The 21,526-nt window shown below is 44.9% G+C and overlaps 1 protein-coding gene across 2 annotated transcripts in view; it reads left to right on the forward strand.

Annotated features, from left to right (window-relative positions):
* Window positions 1–21,526, forward strand: part of LOC137357734 (exostosin-1-like) — an 813,195-nt gene that overhangs the window by 736,209 nt on the left and 55,460 nt on the right. For both annotated transcript variants that reach the window (XM_068024074.1, XM_068024075.1), the window contains exon 11: window positions 19,848–20,019. In XM_068024074.1, the coding sequence (XP_067880175.1) occupies window positions 19,848–20,019 (172 nt within the window). The remainder of the gene's footprint in view (window positions 1–19,847; window positions 20,020–21,526) is intronic.

Consider the following 21,526-nt stretch of genomic DNA (forward strand, 5'->3'; position numbering starts at 1 on the left):
AAGCAGAGTGTGTAGATATGAGTTTGGTGAGTGGCGGGTTCGGTGAAGGGGGGAGGAGGTGCTCCTTTTTGCCACTGTTCAGTATTTGGTTCTTGCTTTGGTGCAGTTGAAGGAGCTGGTTGGTGAGTAACTGGTAAGCTATTCTGCTTATAATAAATAGTCTGTAAAATTAAGGTATGGCAGGGCAGCTCAGCCGAGTGGAATATATAGCCTGTGGCATGTGGGAAGCCATGGACACACCATGTGTCCTAGCCAAACACATCTGTGTCACTGGCTGCAGAAGCTTGAGCTCTGGGTTGCAGAACTCAAGTGGCAGCTGGAGTCACTGTGGTGCATCCGCAAGGCAGACAACTATGTGGATAGCACATTTAGGGAGGTGCTCACACTGCAGGTTAGGAGCATGCAGACAGATAGGGAATGGGTGACCGCCAGGTAGTCTAAGAGAACCAGGAAGGTAGTGCAGGAGTTCCCTGAGATTATCTCGCACGCTAATCGGTTTTCTATTTTGGATACTGGTAAGGGTGATAGTTCCTTAGAGGAGTGCAGTCAGACCCCAGTTTGTGGCACCACAGGTGGCTCAGCTGCACAGGAGGGGAGGAAGAAGAGTGGAAGAGCATTAGTGATCGGGGATTCGTTAGTTAGAGGAACAGGCAGGCGTTTCTGCGGCCGTAGACAGGACTCCAGGATGGTGTGTTGCCTCCCTGGTTCCAGGGTCAAGGATGTCACGGAATGGCTACAGGACATTCTTCTGGGGGAGGGTGAGCAGTCAGAGGTCATGGTCCACATTGGCACCAATGATATAGGCAGGAAAGGGGATGAGGTCCTGAAAGCAAATTTTAGGGAGCTAGGAAGGAGATTAAAAAGCAGGACCTCAAAAGCAGTAATCTCAAGATTACTCCCAGTCTCACGTGCGAGTGAGCATAGGAATAGGAGAATTGAGCAATTGAACACATGGCTGGAGAACTGGTGTAGGAGGGAGGGCATCAGATTTCTGAGGCATTGGGTCTGATTCTGGGGCAGATGGAACCTGTACAAGATGGACGGGTTGCATCTTAGCAGGACTGGGAGGAATATCCTTGCAGGGAGATTTGCTAGTGCTGTTGGGGAGGGTTTAAACTAAATTGACAGTGGGATGGGAACCTGAGAGGGAGCTCAGATTGGAGGGAATCAACACTTGGTAACTTGTCTGGGGTATGGGAACCAGGAGCAAATATCAGAGAGGAATACCAAGGTGCACAGAATACTGGGGGGATAGATAGCACTAGAGTAGGGAATATTAAGTAATTGGGTGGGGTCAGAGTAAGGGAGAAAGCAGTAAAGTCTAAATCACGGTTAATGTGCATGTATGTGAATGCACAGAATGTGATTAATAAGATTGGTGAGGTACGGCGCAGATTGCCATGTGGAAATATGTTGTGGCTATAAGAGAGACCTGGTTCAAAGAAGGGCAAGACTGGATATTAAATATTACTGGATACAAGGTGTTCAGGAAAGATCGGAATGGGAAAACAGGGGACGGGGTGGCAGTATTGACTAAGGACAGCATTGCAGTGCTGGAGGAAAAGAATGTTCCAGAGGGGTCGAGGACAGAATCAATTTGGCTAGAGCTAAGGAACAAAAAAGGTGCAGTTACATTGCTCGGTATTGCTTATAGGCCACCAGCTAGTGGGAAGGACTTGGAGGAACAAATTTGCAAGGAAATTACAGCGATGTGCAAAAATTATAGGGTAGTTGTAATGGGTTCTTTAATTATCCAAACATAGGCTGGGATAGTTGGAGTGGAAAGGGCAGTGAGGGGCAAGAGTTCCTAGAGAGTGTTCAAGAAAATTTTCTACAACAGTATGCTGCTCATCCGAGAAAGGAGGCATGCTAGACCCGGTTCTTGGGAATGAGGTGGGCCAAGTGGATCAAGTATCAGTAGAAGAGCATTTAGGGGATAGTGATCATTGTATCATAAGGTTTTGGCTGACTATGGAAAAGAGCAAAGAGCAATCCAGAGTAAGAATAATTAACTGTGGGAAATCCAACTTCAATGGGGTAAGAGACAGTGGCGTAGTGGTATTGCCACTGGACTAGTAACCCAGAGACCCAGGGTATTGCTCTGGGGACATGCGTTCAAATCCCACCACAGCAGAAGGTGGAATTTGAATTCAATTAATAAATCTGGAATTAAAAAGCTAGTCTGATGATGGCCGTGAAACCATTGCCGATTGTTGTAAAAACCCATCTGGTTCACTAATTTCCTTCAGGGAAGGAAATCTGCTGTCCTTACCTGGTCTGGCCTACATGTGACTCCAGACCCACAGCAATATGGTTGACTCTTACATGCCCTCTGAAATGGCCCAGCAAGCCACTAACAAGTAGGGAGGGAGTTGCCCTGGGAGTCCTCAACATCGATTCTGGATCCCATGAAGTCTCCTGGCATCAGATCAAACATGGACAAGGAAACCTCCTGCTGATTACCACCTATCGCCCGCCCTCAGCTGATGAGTCAGTACTCCTCCATATTGAACAGCACTTGGAGGAAGCACTGAGGGTGGCAAGGGCACAGAATGTACTCTGGGTGGGGGACTTCAATGTCCATTACCAAGAGAGGCTCGGTAGCACCACTACTGACCGAGCTGGCCGAGTCCTAAAGGACATATCTGCTAGACTGGGTGGGCGGCAGGTGGTGAGGGAACCAACAAGAGGGGAAAACATACTTGACCTCGTCCTCACCAATCTGCCTGCCGCAGATGCATCTGTCCATGACAGTATTTGTAGGAGTGACCACCGCACAGTCGTTGTGGAAACACAGTCCCGCCTTCACTTTGAGGATACCCTCCGTCACGTTGTGTGGCACTACCACCGTGCTAAATGGGATCGATTTCGAACACATCAAGCAATGCAAAACTGAGCACCATGAGGCACTGTGGGCCATCAGCAGTAGCAGAATTGTACTCAACCACAATCTGTAACCTCATGGCCCAGCATATCCCCCACTCTACCATTTCCATCAGACAGGGAGACCAACCCTGGTTCAATGAAGAGTGCAGGAGGGCATGCCAGGAGCAGCACCAGGCATATCTCAAAATGTGATGTCAACCTGGTGAAGCTACACACAGGACTATCTGCGTGCCAAACTGCGTAAGCAGCATGTGATAGACAGAGCTAAGCGATCCCATAACCAACGGATCTAAGCTCTGCAGTCCTGCCACATCTAGCCGTGAATGATGGTGGACAATTAAACAACTAACTGGAGGAGGTGGCTCCACAAATATCCCCATGGGGGAGCCCAGCACATCAGTGTGAAAGATAAGGCTGAAGCATTTGCAACAATCTTCAGCCAGAAGTGCCGAGTTGATGATCCATCTTGGCCTCCTCCTGAAGTCCCCAGCATTACAGATGCCAGACTTCAGCCAATTCGATTCACTCCACATGATATCAAAAAACGACTGAAGACACTGGATACTGCAAAGGCTATGGGCCCTGACAATATTCCGGCAATAGTACTGAAGACCTGTGCTCCGGAACGTGCCACGCCCCTAGCCAAACTGTTCCAGTACAGCTACAACACTGGCATCTACCCTGCAATGTGGAAAATTGCCCAGGTATGTCCTGTACGCAAAAAGCAGGACAAGTACAACCCAGCGAAATATCGCCCCATCAGTCTACTCTCAATCGTCAGAAAAGTGATGGAAGGTGTCGTCAACAGTGCTATCAAGTGGCACTTGCTTAACAATAACCTGCTCAGTGACGCTCAGTTTGGGTTCCGCCAGGGCCACTCAGCTCCTGACCTCATTACAGCCTTGGTTCAAACATGGACAAAAGAGCTGAACTCAAGAGGTGAGGTGAGAGTGACTGCCCTTGGCATCAAGGCAGCATTTGACCGAGTATGGCATCAAGGAGCCCGAGCAAAACTGGAGTCAATGGGAATCAGGGGGAAAACCCTCCACTGGCTGGAGTCATACCTAGCGCAAAGGAAGATGGTTTTGGTTGTTGGAGGTCAATCATCTGAGCTCCAGGACATCACTGCAGGAGATCCTCAGGGTAGTGTCCTCGGCCCAACTATCTTCAGCTGCTTCATCAATGACCTTCCTTCAATCATAAGGTCAGAAGTGGGGATGTTCGCTGATGATTGCACAATGTTCAGCACCATTTGCGACTCCTCAGATACTGAAGCAGTCCATGGAGAAATGCAGCAAGACCTGGACAATATTCAGGCTTGGGCTGATAAGTGGCAAGTAACATTCGCACCACACAAGTGCCAGGCAATGACCATCTCCAACAAGAGAGAATCTAACCATCTCCCCTTGACATTCAACGGCATTACTATCGCTGAATCCCCCACTATCAACATCCTGGGGGCTACCATTGACCGAAAACTGAACTGGAGTAGCCATATAAATACCGTGGCTACAAGAGCAGGTCAGAGGCTAGGAATCCTGCGGCGAGTAACTCAGCTCCTGACTCCCCAAAGCCTGTCCACCATCTACAAGGCACAAGTCCGGAGTGTGATGGAATACTCTCCACTTGCCTGGATGGGTGCAGCTCCAACAACGCTCAAGAAGCTCGACACCATCCAGGACAAAGCAGCCCACTTGATTGGTACCCCATCTACAAGCATTCACTCCCTCTACCACCGACGCATTGTGGCAGCAGTGCGTACCATCTACAAGATGCACTGCAGCAATGCACCAAGGCTCCTTAGACAGCACCTTCCAAACCTGCGACCTCTACCAACTAGAAGGATAAGGGCAGCAAATGCATGGGAACACCACCACATGCAGGTTCCCCTCCAAGTCACACACTATCCTGACTTGAAAGTATATCGCCGTTCCTTCACTGTCGCTGGGTCAAAATCCTGGAACTCCCTTCCTAACAGCACTGTGGGTGTACCTACCCCACATGGACAGCAGCGGTTCAAGAAGGCAGCTCACCACCACCTTCTCAAGGGTAATTAGGGATGGGCAATAAATGCTGGCCTGGCCAACGATGCCCACATCCCATGAATGAATAAAAAAAAAGAATGGAGGTGGGGCGAATAAATTGGAGTCAAAGGTTGGCAGGAAAACCAATAACTGAACAATAGGCTACCTTCAAAGAAAAGATAGTCCGGGCACAGTAAAGGTATGTTCCCTCGAAGGGGAAAGGTAGGGCAAACAAATCCAGAGCTCCCTGGATGACAAAAGAGGTAGAGATTAAGACAAGGAAGAAAAAGTGTGCTTATGACAGATGCCAGGTAGAAAATACTATTGAGAACCAGGCTGAATATTGGAGGTCCAGAGGGGAAGTGAAAAAGAAAATAAGAGAAGCAAAGAGAGACCATGAAAAGAGACTGGCAGCTAGCATTAAAGGAAATCCCAAAGTTTTCTATAGACATATAATTAGTAAAAGCGTAATACAAGGAGGAGTAGGTCCGATTAGGGACCAACAGCGGGATTTACACATGGAGGCAGAGGGCATAGCTGAGGTATTAAATGAATAATTTGCATCTGTCTTTACCAAGGAAGAAGATGCAACCTGGCCAATGGTGTAACAGGAGGTAATTCAGACATTAGAGGGGTTTAAAATTGATGAAGAGGAAGTATTAGGTAGGCTGTCTATACAAAAAGTGGATAAAGCACCAGGACCAGATGAGATGCATCCAAGGATACTGAGGGAAATGAGAGTGGAAATCGTAGAGGCACTAGCCAAATTTTTCAGTCTACCTTAAACTCGGGGTGGTCATCAAGGACTGGAGAATTGCAAACGTTACACCCTTGTTCAAAAAAGGGTGTAAAATAAGCCCAGCAACTACAGGCCAGTCAGTTTAACTTCAGTGGTGGGGAAACGTGTAGAAAAAATAATTCGGGACAAAATTAATAGTCACATGGACAAATGCGGGTTAATTAAGGAAAGCAGCATGGATTTCTTAAGGAAAAATCATGTTTAACTAACTAGCTGGAGTTTTTTGAGGAGGTAACAGAGAGGGTTGATGAGGGCAATGCTGTTGATGTCGTGTACATGGACTTTCAAAAGGTGTTTGAAACAGTGCCACACAACAGACTTGTGAGCAAGCTTATAGCTCATGGAATAAAAGAGATGGTAGCAACATGGATATGGAATTGGCTGAGTGACAGGAAACAAAGAGTAGTGGTTAATGGATGCTTTTCTGTCTGGAGGAAGGTTTGTAATGGAGTTCCCAGGGGTCAGTGTTGGGACCCTTGCTTTTCCTGATCTATATTAATGACCTAGACCTTGGTGTACAGGGCACAATTTCAAAGTTTGCAGATGATACAAAACCTGGAAGCATTGTGAGCTGTGAGGAGGATCGTGTAGAACTCCAAAAGGACATGGACAAGTTGGTGGAATGGGCAGACAGGTGCCAGATGAAATTCAATGCACAGAAATGTGAAGTGATTTATTTTGGTAGGAAGACTACGGAGAGAAACTATAAAATAAAGGGTACAATTCTAAGGAGCAAAGGGACCTGGGTGTATATGTGTATAAATCATTGAAGGTGGCAGGGCAGGTTGAGAGAGCCATTAATAAAGCATACAGTATCCTGGGCTTTATTAATAGAGGTCTAGAGTACAAGAGCAAGGAAGTTATGTTGAACTTGTATAAGACACTAGTTCAGCCTCAGCTGGAGTCCAGTTCTGGGTGCCACACTTTAGGAAAGACATGAGGGCATTGGAGAGAGTACAGAAAGGATTCATGAGAATGGGTCCAGGAATGAGGAACTTCAGTTATGACGATAGATTGGAGAAGTTAGGACTGTTTTCCTTGGAGAAGAGAAGGCTGAGAGGTGATTTGATAGAGGTATTCAAAATCATGAGGGGTCTGGACAGAGTAGACGGAGAGAAACTGTTCCCACTCGTGAAAGGATCGAGAGCGAGAGGGCACAGATTTAAAGTGTTTGGTAAGAGAAGCAAAAGTGACATGAGGAAAAGCTTTTTCGCACAGACAGTGGTTAAGATTTGGAATGCACTGCCTGAGTGTGTGGTGGAGGCAGGTTCATTTGAAGCATTCAAATGGGAATTAGACTGTGATAGGAAAAGGAAGAATGTGCAGGGTTACGGGGAGAAGGCAGGGGAATGGAACTGCGTGAACTGCTCTTTCGGAGAGCTGGTGCGGACATGATGGGCTGAATGGCCTCCTTCTGCATTGTAACGATTCTGTGAACATCCAAAGTCAAAATCATCCCCAAGGAGTGATCAACACATGGAATGGGTTCCCAAATAAAATAGTGGAGCCAAAAACCCTGGAATTATTTAAGAAAGAATTTGATGCTGCAATGGGGGATACTGAAGAGTCTTTCTGTATAGATGAACCAATGATCTTCCTCATCCATATTTGTTTTGTAATCTTGTAATAAACTGGAAATTGGTGCTTACTGTGTTGTAAGGCTGTTTCACTACAATAGGAGCATCAGTTCCATTTTTTTTATTTATTCGTTCATGGGATGTGGGTGTCACTGGCAAGGCCAGCATTTATTGCCCATCCCTAACTACCCTTGAACTGGTGCAGCCCATGAAGTGAAGGTACTTCCACAGTGCTATTAGGGAGTAAGTCCCAGGATTTTGACCCAGCAACAATGAACGAACGGTCGTATATTCCTGAGTCAGGATGCCGTATGACCTGGAGGTGGTGATATTACCATGCACCTGCTGCCTTTGTCTTTCTAGATTGTTGAGGTTGTGGATTTGGAAGGTGCTGTCGAAGACACCTTTTGCAAGTTGCTGTGGTGCATCTTGTAGATGGGTACACACTGCAGACACGGTGCACTGTTGGAAAGGGAGTGAAGATTTAAGATGGTAGGTATGTTGCCTGAAGTGGGCTGCTTTGTCCTGGACAATGTTGAATTTCTTGAGTGTTGTTGGAGCTGCACACATTCCAGTAAGTGGGGAATATCCCATTACTCTCCTGACTTGTGCGTCGTCGATGATGGAAAGACTTTGGGGAGTCAGGAGGTGAGTCACTCACTGCAGAATACCCAGCCTCTGACCTGCTCTTCCACTGACAGTTTTTATGTGGCTAGGGCAGTTAGGTTTCTGGGCAATGGTGACCCCCAGGATGTTGATGATGGGGGAATTCAGTGATGATAATGCTGTTGAATGTCAAGGGGAGATGGTTAGATTCTCTCTTGTTGGAGATGGTTGTTGCCTGGCACTTGCATGGCACGGAAGTTACTTGCCCCTAAATGAGTTTTGCTATGTTGAAGGCCTAAGTTCCATTCTATCTTTCCCATTGGTATGAAGTAAAGAATTTATTGAACATTACCTATTGAAACAAATGGGCAGATTTTAACGTTTGCTGGAAAACAGACGATAGTGGATAGGCTGCCCGTTATATACCCCGTCTGACTTTGCTTTCCTTTTGGAAAGGAGAATCACGCAGGGCATGTACCAAGCCGCTGAACCACTACTGCCCGTTTTCTGTTACCACTGATTGTTAAAACCAGCACTAAGTTATTTTAGTTTTGGAGTTTGGAGAACGATTGTTTTTATGTTGGATTTCGATTACAGTAAAACAGAGCTTCAAACAGGAAAACAGAGCTAAGTGCTGTTGAAAGTAAAATGAACATTACCAATTTTAAACGCACACCAGAGGGAATAGTTGATTTATTTACGGAATTAATTATATATTTTTACTGGCTCATAACAGAAGTTTTACCCTTGTACTTAACACAAGTAATGGCTAAATGAGGCTTTCCATCAAAGAAACCATAAATCAAAGGGGAACTGATTTAATGTTTTAATTTGGAAGAGTTACAATAGCGCAACACTTTTGCCGATTTGTGAGAAAGCATTTAAGCTTTATTACATCCTTAGTGAGAGTAAGAATAGCTCCAATAATTGACTCATAGATCTGATGAAAACATAATTTTCTGAAATGGCTATGTGGGAAACCATTCATGCACTGGCATGTGGTTTCAATTTCGGAAGACGTTAATTAATTGGTGGTGTAGAGTTGCTTTGTATTCATGGAAAATGTGGCTGTGACACAGTAGACTGAACAAACAGGAGAACGACCACATGCTGAAAGGTGTCATATCATCAAAGGACTCCAGGGAAGTGTCAGTACTAAAATGCCACAACTATTGAATTTTCATTAAGTGTACACTGTAATCATTTCTCTGCATGACAAAGTCTGAAGTGTTCAGCTGAACTTAAGATATAATGTTATGTTTAGCTACTTTTGAGCTTCGGTCATCTAACTTGTATGTTTCTGTTGAGAAGTGCAGGACAGCATTTTAGCTTCTGGCATCATTTCTGCGATTGAAGCTTTCCAGTCTGGTCAGAAACATTTGTGCGGGTTGAAAGAAAAGAATGTGAAAGGGCTAGACCTAGAAATTGGATCGGGCAGCACCTGTTTTAGGTGAAGAATGGGTACTGAAGAATCCAATATGGTATGTGATATGTGTGGGCTCATTCCTCGCCAGGAGATTGCCACTTGCCAAATTCATTAGCTTGCCCTTTAGCTCACCCCAAAGTAGGTTTGTGCACATTTGCTATGCAAATCCAGATCTTAGCGCATGTCTTAGGCCCTTTTCTGATATTCGATCACAACTGACTGCAGTGCATTCTGCGGTCAGTTTTCTCAAACCCAGCACAGCCACACGAGTGGTCCATAAAGGGACTACTGGAGGCTGCATGATAAAAGTAGATACAAAAATTATTACAATTCTGACTGTAAAGCCAACAGGAGCAGGACTTCTTGTGACACCACAATGGAACTACGAGCCACTGCAGCTAGCACTTGCCCTACTCCTGCTCACCACACCCCTCCCAGGCTCACAGTGGACGGCAGTATCGTCACTGTCTGACATTCGTCCTATTTGTCACTGGAGCACTGCCTCCTGGGCTGCGACAAGATTCCCCAGCACACCAGTCATGTTCTGATGACACAAAAGGACCAATTTTGCATGATCTTCTCGTGCACCAGTTTTGGCATGGTGGTCGTTGCCAACCCTCCAGGATTGCCCTGGAGCCTTGGGAAGTTGAAGATTCTGCAGTGAGCAACCCTGAAGAAAAATCATAGGAGCATTCTAAAAAATGTTTTAATTATAGTAATATTGGAACTGGGCAAAAAAGGCTGTTTAACTATGCAGGGCCATTGGAGGTGGGAGGTCTTGTGATAAAACCTCCAGAAATACATCAATCCAGCATTGGCAACCCCATTCGCTCAAGTCTGAAGTTAGGTGTGAAACAATTTCTAGGCCAGATTGTTCATTTAGTAGCATAAATGATGACACGAGTGCTCATATTTTGAACACATTTATGAAAATTAGCAGTCTCTTTTGTAGATAGATTCTCTGCTGCTATGGTTTAAGAAATACCCTTTTCATAAACAATAGGAAGAAGCAGATTTCTCGTAATGTTACAAAATTTGCTGATGATATGAAGATATGTAGTTAGGTGACCGATATAAAAAAGATTAATAGCATTCGATGGGATATAGATTGATTAAGATACGTAGGCAGCTAGATTTTAGTGTAGATAATTGTAAAATAATCAGTGATGGAAAATGAAATATGAAATCTATTTGCATCTATTAGCATGGGTGGCAGGCCCATCACCACTGGACACATCGGGCAGATGTAAATGGGGCCTGGCGTTCAAAATGGTGCAGACCACAAACTGATGACATTGGATGGGCAGCCCAATCACCATACCCACATTCCGTCCAAAAACTGTCTCTAGTTAAAATCAGCCCTATCAGTTCCGATGAACAGCAACGAGGTAACCGATTGACACAAAAGTAAAATATTGCGTATGCTGGAAATCTGACATAAATAACCAATTTATCTGTTTTGTGGCCTTTCAAGGGAGGAATTTTAACAAGACTTGGAGGAACTCCCTGCTCTTCTATAAATTGTGTCATGGGACCTTATTGTCCACCTGAATGGGTAGATGGGGTCTCAGTTTAACATCTCATTCAAAGGACTCCATCTCTAACAATGCCGTATTGTGTTAGTACTAAACTAAAATTTCAGTTTAGATTATGTGCCCAATTTTTAGAGGGAGATTGAACCCACAACCACCTTGCTCAGTTGTTTAGTGGCGGCACAGTGGCGCAGTGGTTAGCACCGCAGCCTCACAGCTCCAGGGACCCGGGTTCGATTCTGGGTACTGCCTGTGCGGAGTTTGCAAGTTCTCCCTGTGTCTGCGTGGGTTTCCTCCGGGTGCTCCGGTTTCCTCCCACATGCCAAAGACTTGCAGGTTGATAGGTTAATTGGCCATTATAAATTGCCCCTAGTATAGGTAGGTGGTAGGGAAATATATAGGGACAGGTGGGGATGTGATAGGAATATGGGATTAGTGTACGATTAGTATAAATGGGTGGTTGACGGTCGGCACAGACTCGGTGGGCCGAAGGGCCTGTTTCAGTGCTGTATCTCTAAACTAAACTAAACTAAACATCAAACAAACTTTAAGAAGAATACTGAGCCCCAACGAAAAGCAAGACCTACCTACAATCAAGGGCTTTGCAGCGAGCTCGAAGAATAGTAACTAAAACCATCTTCAGATATTGCCTCAAACTTTTCCACTTTATTTCTTCTGCTCTCTTCTGTCTTTATCTATGTGTATATCACATATGCATGCTGAATTGAGAAGGAACTTCTTCACCCAGAGGGTTGTTAATCTATGGAATTCCTTGCCCAGTGAAGTAGTTGACGCTACTTCAGTAAACGTTTTTAAAGCTAAGGTAGATATCTTTTTGAACAATAAAGGAATTAAGGGATACGGTGAGAGAGCGGTTAAGTGGATCTGAGTCCACGAAAAGATCAGCCATGATCTTATTGAATGGCGGAGCAGGCTCGAGGGGCCGGACGGCCAACTCCTGCTCCTAGTTCTTATGTTCTATGTTCATGCTTGCATGGGTGCGTCGCGTATCCATAGGCGTTAACCGAATTAGAGTTTAAGTTTAATAAAGTTCAACCTTTTTTCTTTAAACCTAAGAAAACCTGTTTGGCTAGTTTCTTTGCCTTATAATTGGTAGTTAGTGATCAAGGATTCACTAAGGGGGAGCTAAAAAATGGTGTGTTAAAGTTAAACCCTATTACGGTAAAACCAGGTGAAGGCTGAGAGGAAACCCTAGATCCCTTTCTCACTGGGTCGTAACAAATAGTAAATATAGCTCAGGATATTTTTATGATGACTACATTGGGTCAAACTGAGAGTTTCTGTATTATCAGCACTGATTAGTGAGAGGCTTGTTGGATCTCAATTATATGCGCTTCAAAGACTTACATTCAAATTAGTGGTGCATCATTATACCACAATCTGTAGTTAAACACATTAACTTTAGGATTCTTGTCAAGCAGGAGACTAAGGAGCTATTAGATAATAGGATACTGCACAAATTAGAGGATTATAAGTTACAGAGTAAAGTGATATATAAGTCGTTGGCTGCTTATTAACCAATACAGAAAGCAAGCAATGCAGCACAACTAAAGCCTGTGATGTCACAAACCAAAAACATTCCTAGTGATGGGCTTGTATCCATGATAGTCCAATGATGGCCATGAAACTATTGTTGATTGCTGTAAAAACCCAGCTGGTTCACTAATGTCCTTTACGGAAGGAAATCTGCTGTCCTTACCTGGTCTGGCCTACATCTGACTACAGACCCACAGCAATGTGGTTGTCTCTGAAATGGCCTCGCAAGCCACTCAGTTGTATCAGACCACTATGAAGTCAATAAGGAATGAAACCAGATGGACCACCCGCCATCGACCTAGGCACCGGAAAGGACAATGGCAAACCCAGCCCTTTTGACCCTGCAAAGCCCTCCTTACTAACATCTGAGGGCTTGTGCCAAAGTTGGGAGAGCTATCCCACAGACGAGTCAAACAACCACCTGACATTGTCATACTCACCGAATCATACTTTACAATGTCCCAAACATTGCCATCACCATCCCCAGGTATGTCCTGTCCCACTGGCACGACAGACTCAGCAGAGGTGGAGGCACAGTGATATACAGTCGGGAGGGAGTTGCCCTGGGAGTCCTCGACATCGACTCTGGACCCCATGAAGTCTCATGCCATCGGGTCAAACATGGGCAAGGAAACCTCCTGCTGATTACTACCAACCCCGTCACCTGATGAATCAGTACTCCTCCATGTTGAGCAGCACTGAGGGTGGCAAGGGCGCAGAATGTAGTCTGGGTGGGGGACTTCAATGTCCATCATCAAGAGTGGCTTGGTAGCACCACTACTGACCAAACTGGCCGAGTCCTAAAGGACATAGCTACTAGACTGGGTCTGCGGCAGGTGGTGGGGGAACCAAGAAAAGGGAAAAATATACTTGACCTCGTCCTCACCAATCTGCCTGCCGCAAATGCATCTGTCCGTGACAGTATTGGTAGGAGTGACCACTGAACAGTCCTTGTGGAGACAAAGTCCCGTCTTCACATTGAGGATACCCTCCATCGTGTATTGTGGCACCACCACCGTGCTAAATGGGATAGATTTCGAACAGATCTAGCAGTGCAAATCTGGGCATCCATGAGGCACTGTGGGCCATCAACAGCAGGAGAATTGTACTCAATCACAATCTGTAACCTTATGGCCCAGCATATCCCCCACTCCACCATATGGAATTAGTGTAGGATTAGTATAAATGGGTGGTTGATGGTCGGCACAGACTCGGTGGGCTGAAGGGCATGTTTCAGTGCTGTATCTCTAAACTAAACTAAACTATTACCATCAAGCCAGGGGACCAAACCTGGTTCAATGAAAAGTGCAGGAGGGCATGCCAGGAGCAGCACCAGGCATATCTCAAAATGATGTGTCAGCCTGGTGAAGCTACAACCCAGGAATACTTGCATGCCAAACAGCATAAACAGCATGCGATAGACAGATCTAAGTGATCCCATAACCAATGGATCAGATCTAAGCTCTGCAGTCCTGCCACATCCAGTCTGGAATGGTGGTGGACAATTAAACAACTAACTGGAGGAGGTGGCTCCACAAATATCCCCATCATCGATGATGGAGAAGCCCAGCACATCTGTGCAAAAGATAAGGCTGAAGCATTTGCAACAATCTTCAGCCAGAAGTGCCAAGTGGATGATCCATCTCGGCCTCCTCTTGAAGTCCCCAGCATCACAGATGCCAGTCTTCAGCCAATTCGATTCACTCCACTTGATGTCAGGTAACGACTGAAAGCACTGGCTACTGCAAAGGCCCTGACAACATTCTAGCAATAGTACTAAAGATCTGTGCTCCAGAAATTGCCATGCCCCTAGCCAAGCTGTTCCAGCACAGCTACAACACTGGCATCTACCCGGCAATGTGGAAAATTGCCCAGGTATGTCCTGTACGCAAAAAGCAGGACAACCTGGCCAATTACCGCCCCATCAGTCTACTCTCAATCATCAGAAAAGTGATGGAAGGTGTCGTCAACAGTGCTATCAAGTGGCACTTGCTTAGCAATAATCTGCTCAGTGACGCTCAGTTTGGGTTCCACCAGGGCCACTCAGTTCCTGACCTCATTACAGCCTTGGTTCAAACATGGACAGAAGAGCTGATCTCCAGAGGTGAGGTGTGAGTGAGTGCCCTTGACATCAGGGCAGCATTTGACTGAGTATGGCATCAAGAAGCCCGAGCAAAACTGGAGTCAATGGGAATCAGGAGGAAAACTCTCTGCTGATTGGAGTCATACCTAGTGCAAAGGAAGATGGTTGTGGTTGTTGGAAGTCAATCATCTCAGCTCCAGGACATCACTGCAGGAATTCCTCAGAGTAGTGTCCTAGGCCCAACCATCTTCAGCTGCTTCATCAATGACCTTCCTTCAATCATAAGGTCAGAAGCGGGGATGTTCGCTAATGATTGCACAATGTTCAGCACCATTTGCGACTCCTCAGATACTGAAGCAGTCCATGTAGAAATGCAACAAGCCCTGGACAATATCCAGGCTTGGACTGATAAGTGGCAAGTAACATTTGCGCCACACAAGTGCCAGGCAATGACCATCTCCAACAAGAGAGAATCTAACCATCTCCCCTTGACATTCAATGGCATTACCATCGCTGAATCCCCCACTATCAACATCTTGGGGGTTACCATTGACCAGAAACTGAACTGGTGGAGCCATATAAATACCGTGGCTATAAGAGCAGGTCAGAGGCTAGGAATCCTTTGGCGAGTAACTCACCTCCTGACTCCCCAAAGCCTGTCCACCATCTACACGGCACAAGTCAGGATTGTGATGGAATGCTCTCCATTTGCCTGGATGGGTGCAGCTCCAACAACACTCAAGAAGCTCGACACCATCCAGGACAAAGCTATCCACTTGATTGGCACCCCGTCCACAAACATTCACTCCCTCCACCACCGACGCACAGTGGCAGCAGTGTGTACCATCTACAAGCTGCACTGCAGCAATGCACCAAGGCTCCTTCGACAGCACCTTCCAAACCCACAACCTCTACCACCTGGAAGGACAAGGGCAGAAGATGCATGGGAACATCACCATCTGCAAATTTCCGTCCAAGCCGCACACCATCCTGACGTGGAACTATATCGCCGTTACTTCACTGTCGCTGGGTCAAAGAACTGGAACTCCCTTCCTAACAGCACTGTTGGCGTACCTGCACCCCAAGGACTGCAGTGGTTCAAGAAGGTAGCTCACTACCACCTTCTCAAGGGCAATTACGATGGGCAATAAATGCTGGCCTAGCCAGCGATGCCCACATCCCATGAACGAATAAAAAAAAAATCCCATATATGCCCGGATCCCAAAATCTCACTCACTTTGTTCTGGTGAAGTGCCAACCACAAGCTGAACAGTACTGTTCAAGAAAGGCAGAAGCATTAGAGAAATAATTATTTCACTCTCAAGCATTTAGTAGACAGTTTTCAGAGTTGTATTGCTGAATGCTGGGTATAGAGGTAAAGGTTGAACAGAAAATTATTTTGGATGCTAGAAATCAAATAAAAACAGAAAATGTTGGTAATACTCAGCAGATCAGACAGTATCGTTGGATTAATAGAGTTACCATTTCACGTAGATGACTTCAAGAGTGCATAAGATTACATAGGATATACGGCACAGAAACAGGCCATTCGGCCCAACCAGTTGATGGCAGCATTTATGCTCCACTTGAGGCTCCTCCCATCTTTCCTCATCTATATTTAGCATCATAACCCTCTATTCCCTTCTCCCTCATATGCTTGTCTAGTCTCTCCTTAAATGCATTTAGCAATTCTCTTCAACCAATCCCTGTGGTAGTGACTGCCACGTTCTCACCCTCTTTGGGTAAAAAAATTTCTTCTGAATTCCCTATTAGATTTCTTGATGGCGAGCTTATATTGATGGCCTCTACTTTTGCTCCTCCCCACAATGGAAATATTCTCTCTGTTTCCACTCTCTCAAAACCTTTCATAATTTTACAGACCTCTATTAGGTCATCCCTTAGCCTTTTTTCAAAAGAAAGAGACCTAACCTGTTCATCCTTTCCTAAAATGCATACCCATGCATTTCTGGTATTGTCCTTGTAAATCTTCACTGCACCTTTTCCAGTGCCTCTATATCCTTTTATGATATGGTGACCAGAACTGCACGCAGTCCTCTAAATGTGGTCGAAACAAAATTCAATACAGGTTCAGAAAAACTTCCCTATTTTTCGATTGTATGTCTCCAGGAATAGAAGAAGTTAGAGATGCAACAGTTTTTAAGCAAGTACAGAGGCAAGGATATGTGGGAGGGGAGGAAAGAACAAAAGTGAGCTGTGAGATAGGGTGGAAGGCAGGAGTGATTAAATGACAAAAAGGATGATGGTGTAAGGCAAAAGGGACAAGTAAAGAAACGAAAAATTGGTCTAGAGGAGGTGTAAATGACGACAATAGAATCATTACCAGCAACTGCTGTCCAAAAAAAATGGCAACAGTGGTTTTGATCTGAATTTGTTGACATTAGTGTTGAGTCCGGAAGGCGATAAAGTACCTTGAACTTCCATTGAACTGTATTAAGACAGTTCAGTCGACCAAGGACAGATAGGTCAGAGAGGGAGTGGGACAGAGAATTAAAATGACAAGCAACTGGAAGCTCATGGACTGAAAGGAGCGGTCCCCCAGCAAGCAATCAACCAATCTACGTTTGGTTTCCCCAATGTAGAGGAGACCATATCATGAGCAGCAAGTACAGTATGCTAAATTGAAAGAGGTACAAGTAAATTGCTGTTTCATCTGAAAAGAAACTTTGGGACCCTGTTTGGTGTGAAGGGAGGAGGTAAAAGGGCAGGTGTTGCCTCTTCTGCACTTGCATGGGAAGGTGCTATGGGAAGGGGAGGCTATGTTACAGGTGATTGAAGAGTGGACCAGGGTTTCAGGGAGGGAGCAATCTCTTTGGAATGCTGAAAGGGGAGGGGAGATGGGTAGATGTGTTTGGTGGTGGCATCACATTAAGGGTGGCGGAAACGGAGGAGGATGATCTGTGGAGGCTGATGAGGTGGAAATTGAGGAGAAGGGGAACCCTAATATCGTTCTGGGAGTGAGGGGAAGGGGTGAGAACAGAAGTGCAGGAAAAGGGAATGGATCAAGGGCCATGTCAACCACAGTGGTGTACAATCCGCAGTTGAGATAAAAGAAAGACATATCGGAAGCACTAGTGTAGAAGATGGAATTGCCAGAATAGGTGTGACGACAAATTCTTTTTTTATTCATTCTTGGGATGTGGGCATCACTGGCAATGCCAGCATTTTTTTCCCATCACTAATTGCCCTTGAGAGGTGATGGTGAGATGCCTTCTTGAACTACTGCAGTCCTTGGAGTGTAGGTCTGCCAACAGTTATGTTAGGGAGGGAGTTCCAGGATTTTGACCCAGCAACAGCAAAAGAACGTTGATATATTCCCAATTCAGGATTGTGTGTGATTGTGTGTTCCTTGAGGGGGAAACTGCAGGACATGGTGTTCCTATGTGCCTGCTGCTCTTGTTGTTCTGGATGGTAGAGATCGCGGGTTTGGAAGGTGCTGTTCAAGAAGCCTTGGCGAGTTGCTGCAATGCATTTTGTGGATGGTACACATTGCAGCCACAGTGCACCTGTGGTGGAGGGAGTGAATGTTTAACGTGGTGGATGGCATGCCAATCAAGCGGGTTCCTTTATTTTGGATGGTGTTGAGCTTCTTGAATGTTGTTGGAGCTGCTCTCATGCAGGCAAGTGGGGAATCTACCATCACATTCCTGACAAGTGCCTTGTAGATGGTGGTCAGGCTTTGGAGAATCAGGAGGCGGATTACTCGCCGCAGAATTCCCAGTCTCTGACCTGCTCTTATAGCCACAGTATTTATATGGCTTGTCCAGTTACGTTTCTGGTCAATGGTAATCCCCAGGATGTTGATGGTGAGGGATTCCGTGATGTTATTGCCGTTGCATGTCAAGGGGAGATGGTTAGGTTCTCATCATTGCCTAGCACTTGTGTAGTGCGAATGTTACTTACCAGTCCAAACCTGAATGTTGTCCAGGTCTTGCTGCATGCAGGCACAGACTACTTCATTATCTGAGGAGTTGCAAATGGTACTGAACACTGTGCAATCATCAGCAAACAGTCCCACCTCTGACCTTATGATGGAGGGAAGGTAATTGATGCAGCAGGCCTAGGACACTGCCCTGAGGAACTCCTGCAGTGATGTCCTGGGGCTGAGATGATTGGCCTCCAACAACCACAACCATCTTCCTTTTTGCTAGGTATGACTCCAGCCAATGGAGAGTTTTGCCAGTAATTCCATTGACTTCAATTTTACTAGGAACTAATGGCACAAGAATTCTGAAGACAGGAGAAAGGGGCAGGGATGACTACTGACCTAAACAGCGGATGTCAAAGACAACAGAAGAAGAGCTCAGCAACATGATGAGCTCGAAATTCATAAAGGTTGGGGCATGAGGGAATGCACCTGAGGCCTTTGCTGAGGACTGATTGTTTGGGGTCAAAGAGGGGAAGGTCAGGTTAGTGAAAACACAGTGAAGGGTGAGATTGGAAGGAGGGATGGAGTCAGAGAAAAATGAGGGGGAAGAAGGATCCAGAGGGGTGTTGGTGTCTAAGAGTTGTTGAAATTTGCAGTCCTTGACACCCAAGTTGAAGAAAATAAGTTTTTTTGTTGAAGAGGCGAATGAGGCGAAAGATGAAATGGAGCAAACATTTGTAAAAGAGACAGAGTTCCCATCAGAGAGAAGAGCAGAATTTCTTCATTCCTGGAAGAGAAGTGGCAGTGAATTAAATATGAATGAAAACAAATACTGCGGATGCTGGAAATCTGAAATAATAAGGTTAATTTATCCTTTTACACTTGCATGATGTGAGGCAGAGGAAGATTCAGCTTTTTTTATATTCGTTCATGGGACTTGTGCATCACTGGCTAGGACAGCTTTTATTGCCCATCCCTAATTGCCCTTGAGAAGGTGGTGGTGAGCTGCCTTCTTGAACCACTGCAGTCCATGAAGGGTAGGTATGCTGTTGGGAAGAGAGTTCCAGGATTTTGACCCAGCGAAGGAGGAATATACCTTAAAATTGAGGATTGGTGCCCTGAATACTGAAAACCTAGCATTTATTTGTGTTGGGTGTCCCTTTTGTCATTTTCTTTCAAATATATTGTTGCAAGTGGCTAATATGGGAATCATGCCTAAATAATATAAAACTAATTTTTACCCCAAAACATTTTGTCTTAGGTTTCAATTAGCCAGCATGAATTAAGATAATCTATTTTCTACCTTGAAAGGCAGCATCTGTGATTCTTCATTGTTTAATGAAAATATTCCAACATCGGTAGGAGGAAACAGTCTCTCATTAAATTAAATTGTTCTGTCTTAATTACGTTCTGAGTAGGAGGAAATTAATGGGTGATAGACATCTAAGGACGATTTCTGTTTTTGTTACAGATACTATCACTACCTGTACAGCTATTACTTGCCAGCCAGTCTTCACAACATGATAGACCAGATGACAAACTGTGAAGATATCCTAATGAACTTTCTGGTTTCAGCAATCACCAAACTCCCTCCAATTAAAGTTACACAGAAAAAGCAGTATAAGGAAACTATGATGCAACAGGTATGCATAAAATGCTACTCAAATCTCTCACCATTTTGTCAGTTTTCATTTAACTTATAAACATGAAAAAGCTGATAAACAGCTTCAGAAAGCTTGCAGTGCCTCCATAAAGGTGACTGCTCAAATAAAAATATGTAACTGAAAAGAGTTCTAAATGAAGGCCTATGATTAAGGTCGCTGCTTCAAGGCAAAGAGGTAAGTTAAATTAATTTTTATTACATTGAATTTCAGGACTTTATTGGTGTTTTGGGACTATATTTGCAATTCAGTTCTATAAAAACTAAAGTCCAGTGACAAACGAAAATAAGTAGTTGCAAAGAGAGTGCAGAGGGATCTGAATCTGTGATGACTTAAGCTGCAATGATATCCAATATCATCAATTAGATTATAGGTGAAAAAATTGAAATGCACAAAAGTGCAATTTTTGCAGTTTTTTAAAAAATTAGTTCTTGGTATGTGAGCGTCGCTGGCAAGGCTAGCATTTATTGCCCATGCCTAATTGCCCTAGAGAAGGTGGTGGTGAGCCACCTTCTTGAACTGCTGCAGTGCATGTGGTGTAGTGCTGTTAGTGGTGGATTTACATATCTGTGAATTGGGACATGAACTCTAATGATGTAAAATCTATTGTCTAGCATTCTGGGGGTGGGGGTGGGGGTGGGGGCAGTTGATTCTAATTTTGGTCACTTTTTGATGCATTTTCCAGCATATGTATAATGATTCAGTATTTGAAGTCAAAAATAATTTATTCTGGAATGTGATCATCATAAATTTATAGAGTCATAACGACACAGAAGGAGGCCAATCGGTCCATCGAAATCGTGCCGGCTCTCTGTAGAACAACCCAGTCAGTTCCATTACCTCTGTAGCCCTGCAAGTTTTCTCTCAAGTGCCCATCCAGTTTTCTTTTTGAAATCATTGAATGTCTCCACTTTCATCCCCCTCGTAGGCAACGAGTTCTAGGTCATTACCACTCACTGCATAAGAAAGTTCTTCCTCACAACCCCCTCGTATCTCTTGCCCAAAACCTTAAATCTGTGTCCTCTAGCCCTTGTACCATCAGCCAACAGGAGCAGCTTTTCTTTGTCTACCTTATCTAAACCTATCATAATCCTATATACCTCTATCAAACCTCCCCTCAACCTCCTTTGCTCCAAGGAAAATAACCCCATCTTCTCCAACCTAATCTTGCAGCCAAAATCCCTGGAACCATTCTGGTAAATCTCCACTGCACCCTCTCAAGGACCCTTACATCCTTCCTAAAATGTGGTTTCCAGACTGGGGCAATACTCTAGTTATGGCCTAACAAGAGCTTTATAAAGGTTCAGCATAACTTCCCTGCTTTTGTAGTCAATACCTCTATTTATGAAGCCCAAGATCCCATATGCTTTTCTAACTTCTCTCTCAATATGTCCTGCCACCTTCACAGATCTATGCACATGAACTCCCAGGTCCTCTGTCCCTGCACATTCTTTAAGACTGTGCCATTATGTCTATATTGCCTTTCCCT

The sequence above is a fragment of the Heterodontus francisci genome, chromosome 3 (assembly GCF_036365525.1).
Source record: "Heterodontus francisci isolate sHetFra1 chromosome 3, sHetFra1.hap1, whole genome shotgun sequence".
In the NCBI taxonomy this organism is placed as follows: Eukaryota; Metazoa; Chordata; class Chondrichthyes; order Heterodontiformes; family Heterodontidae; genus Heterodontus; species Heterodontus francisci.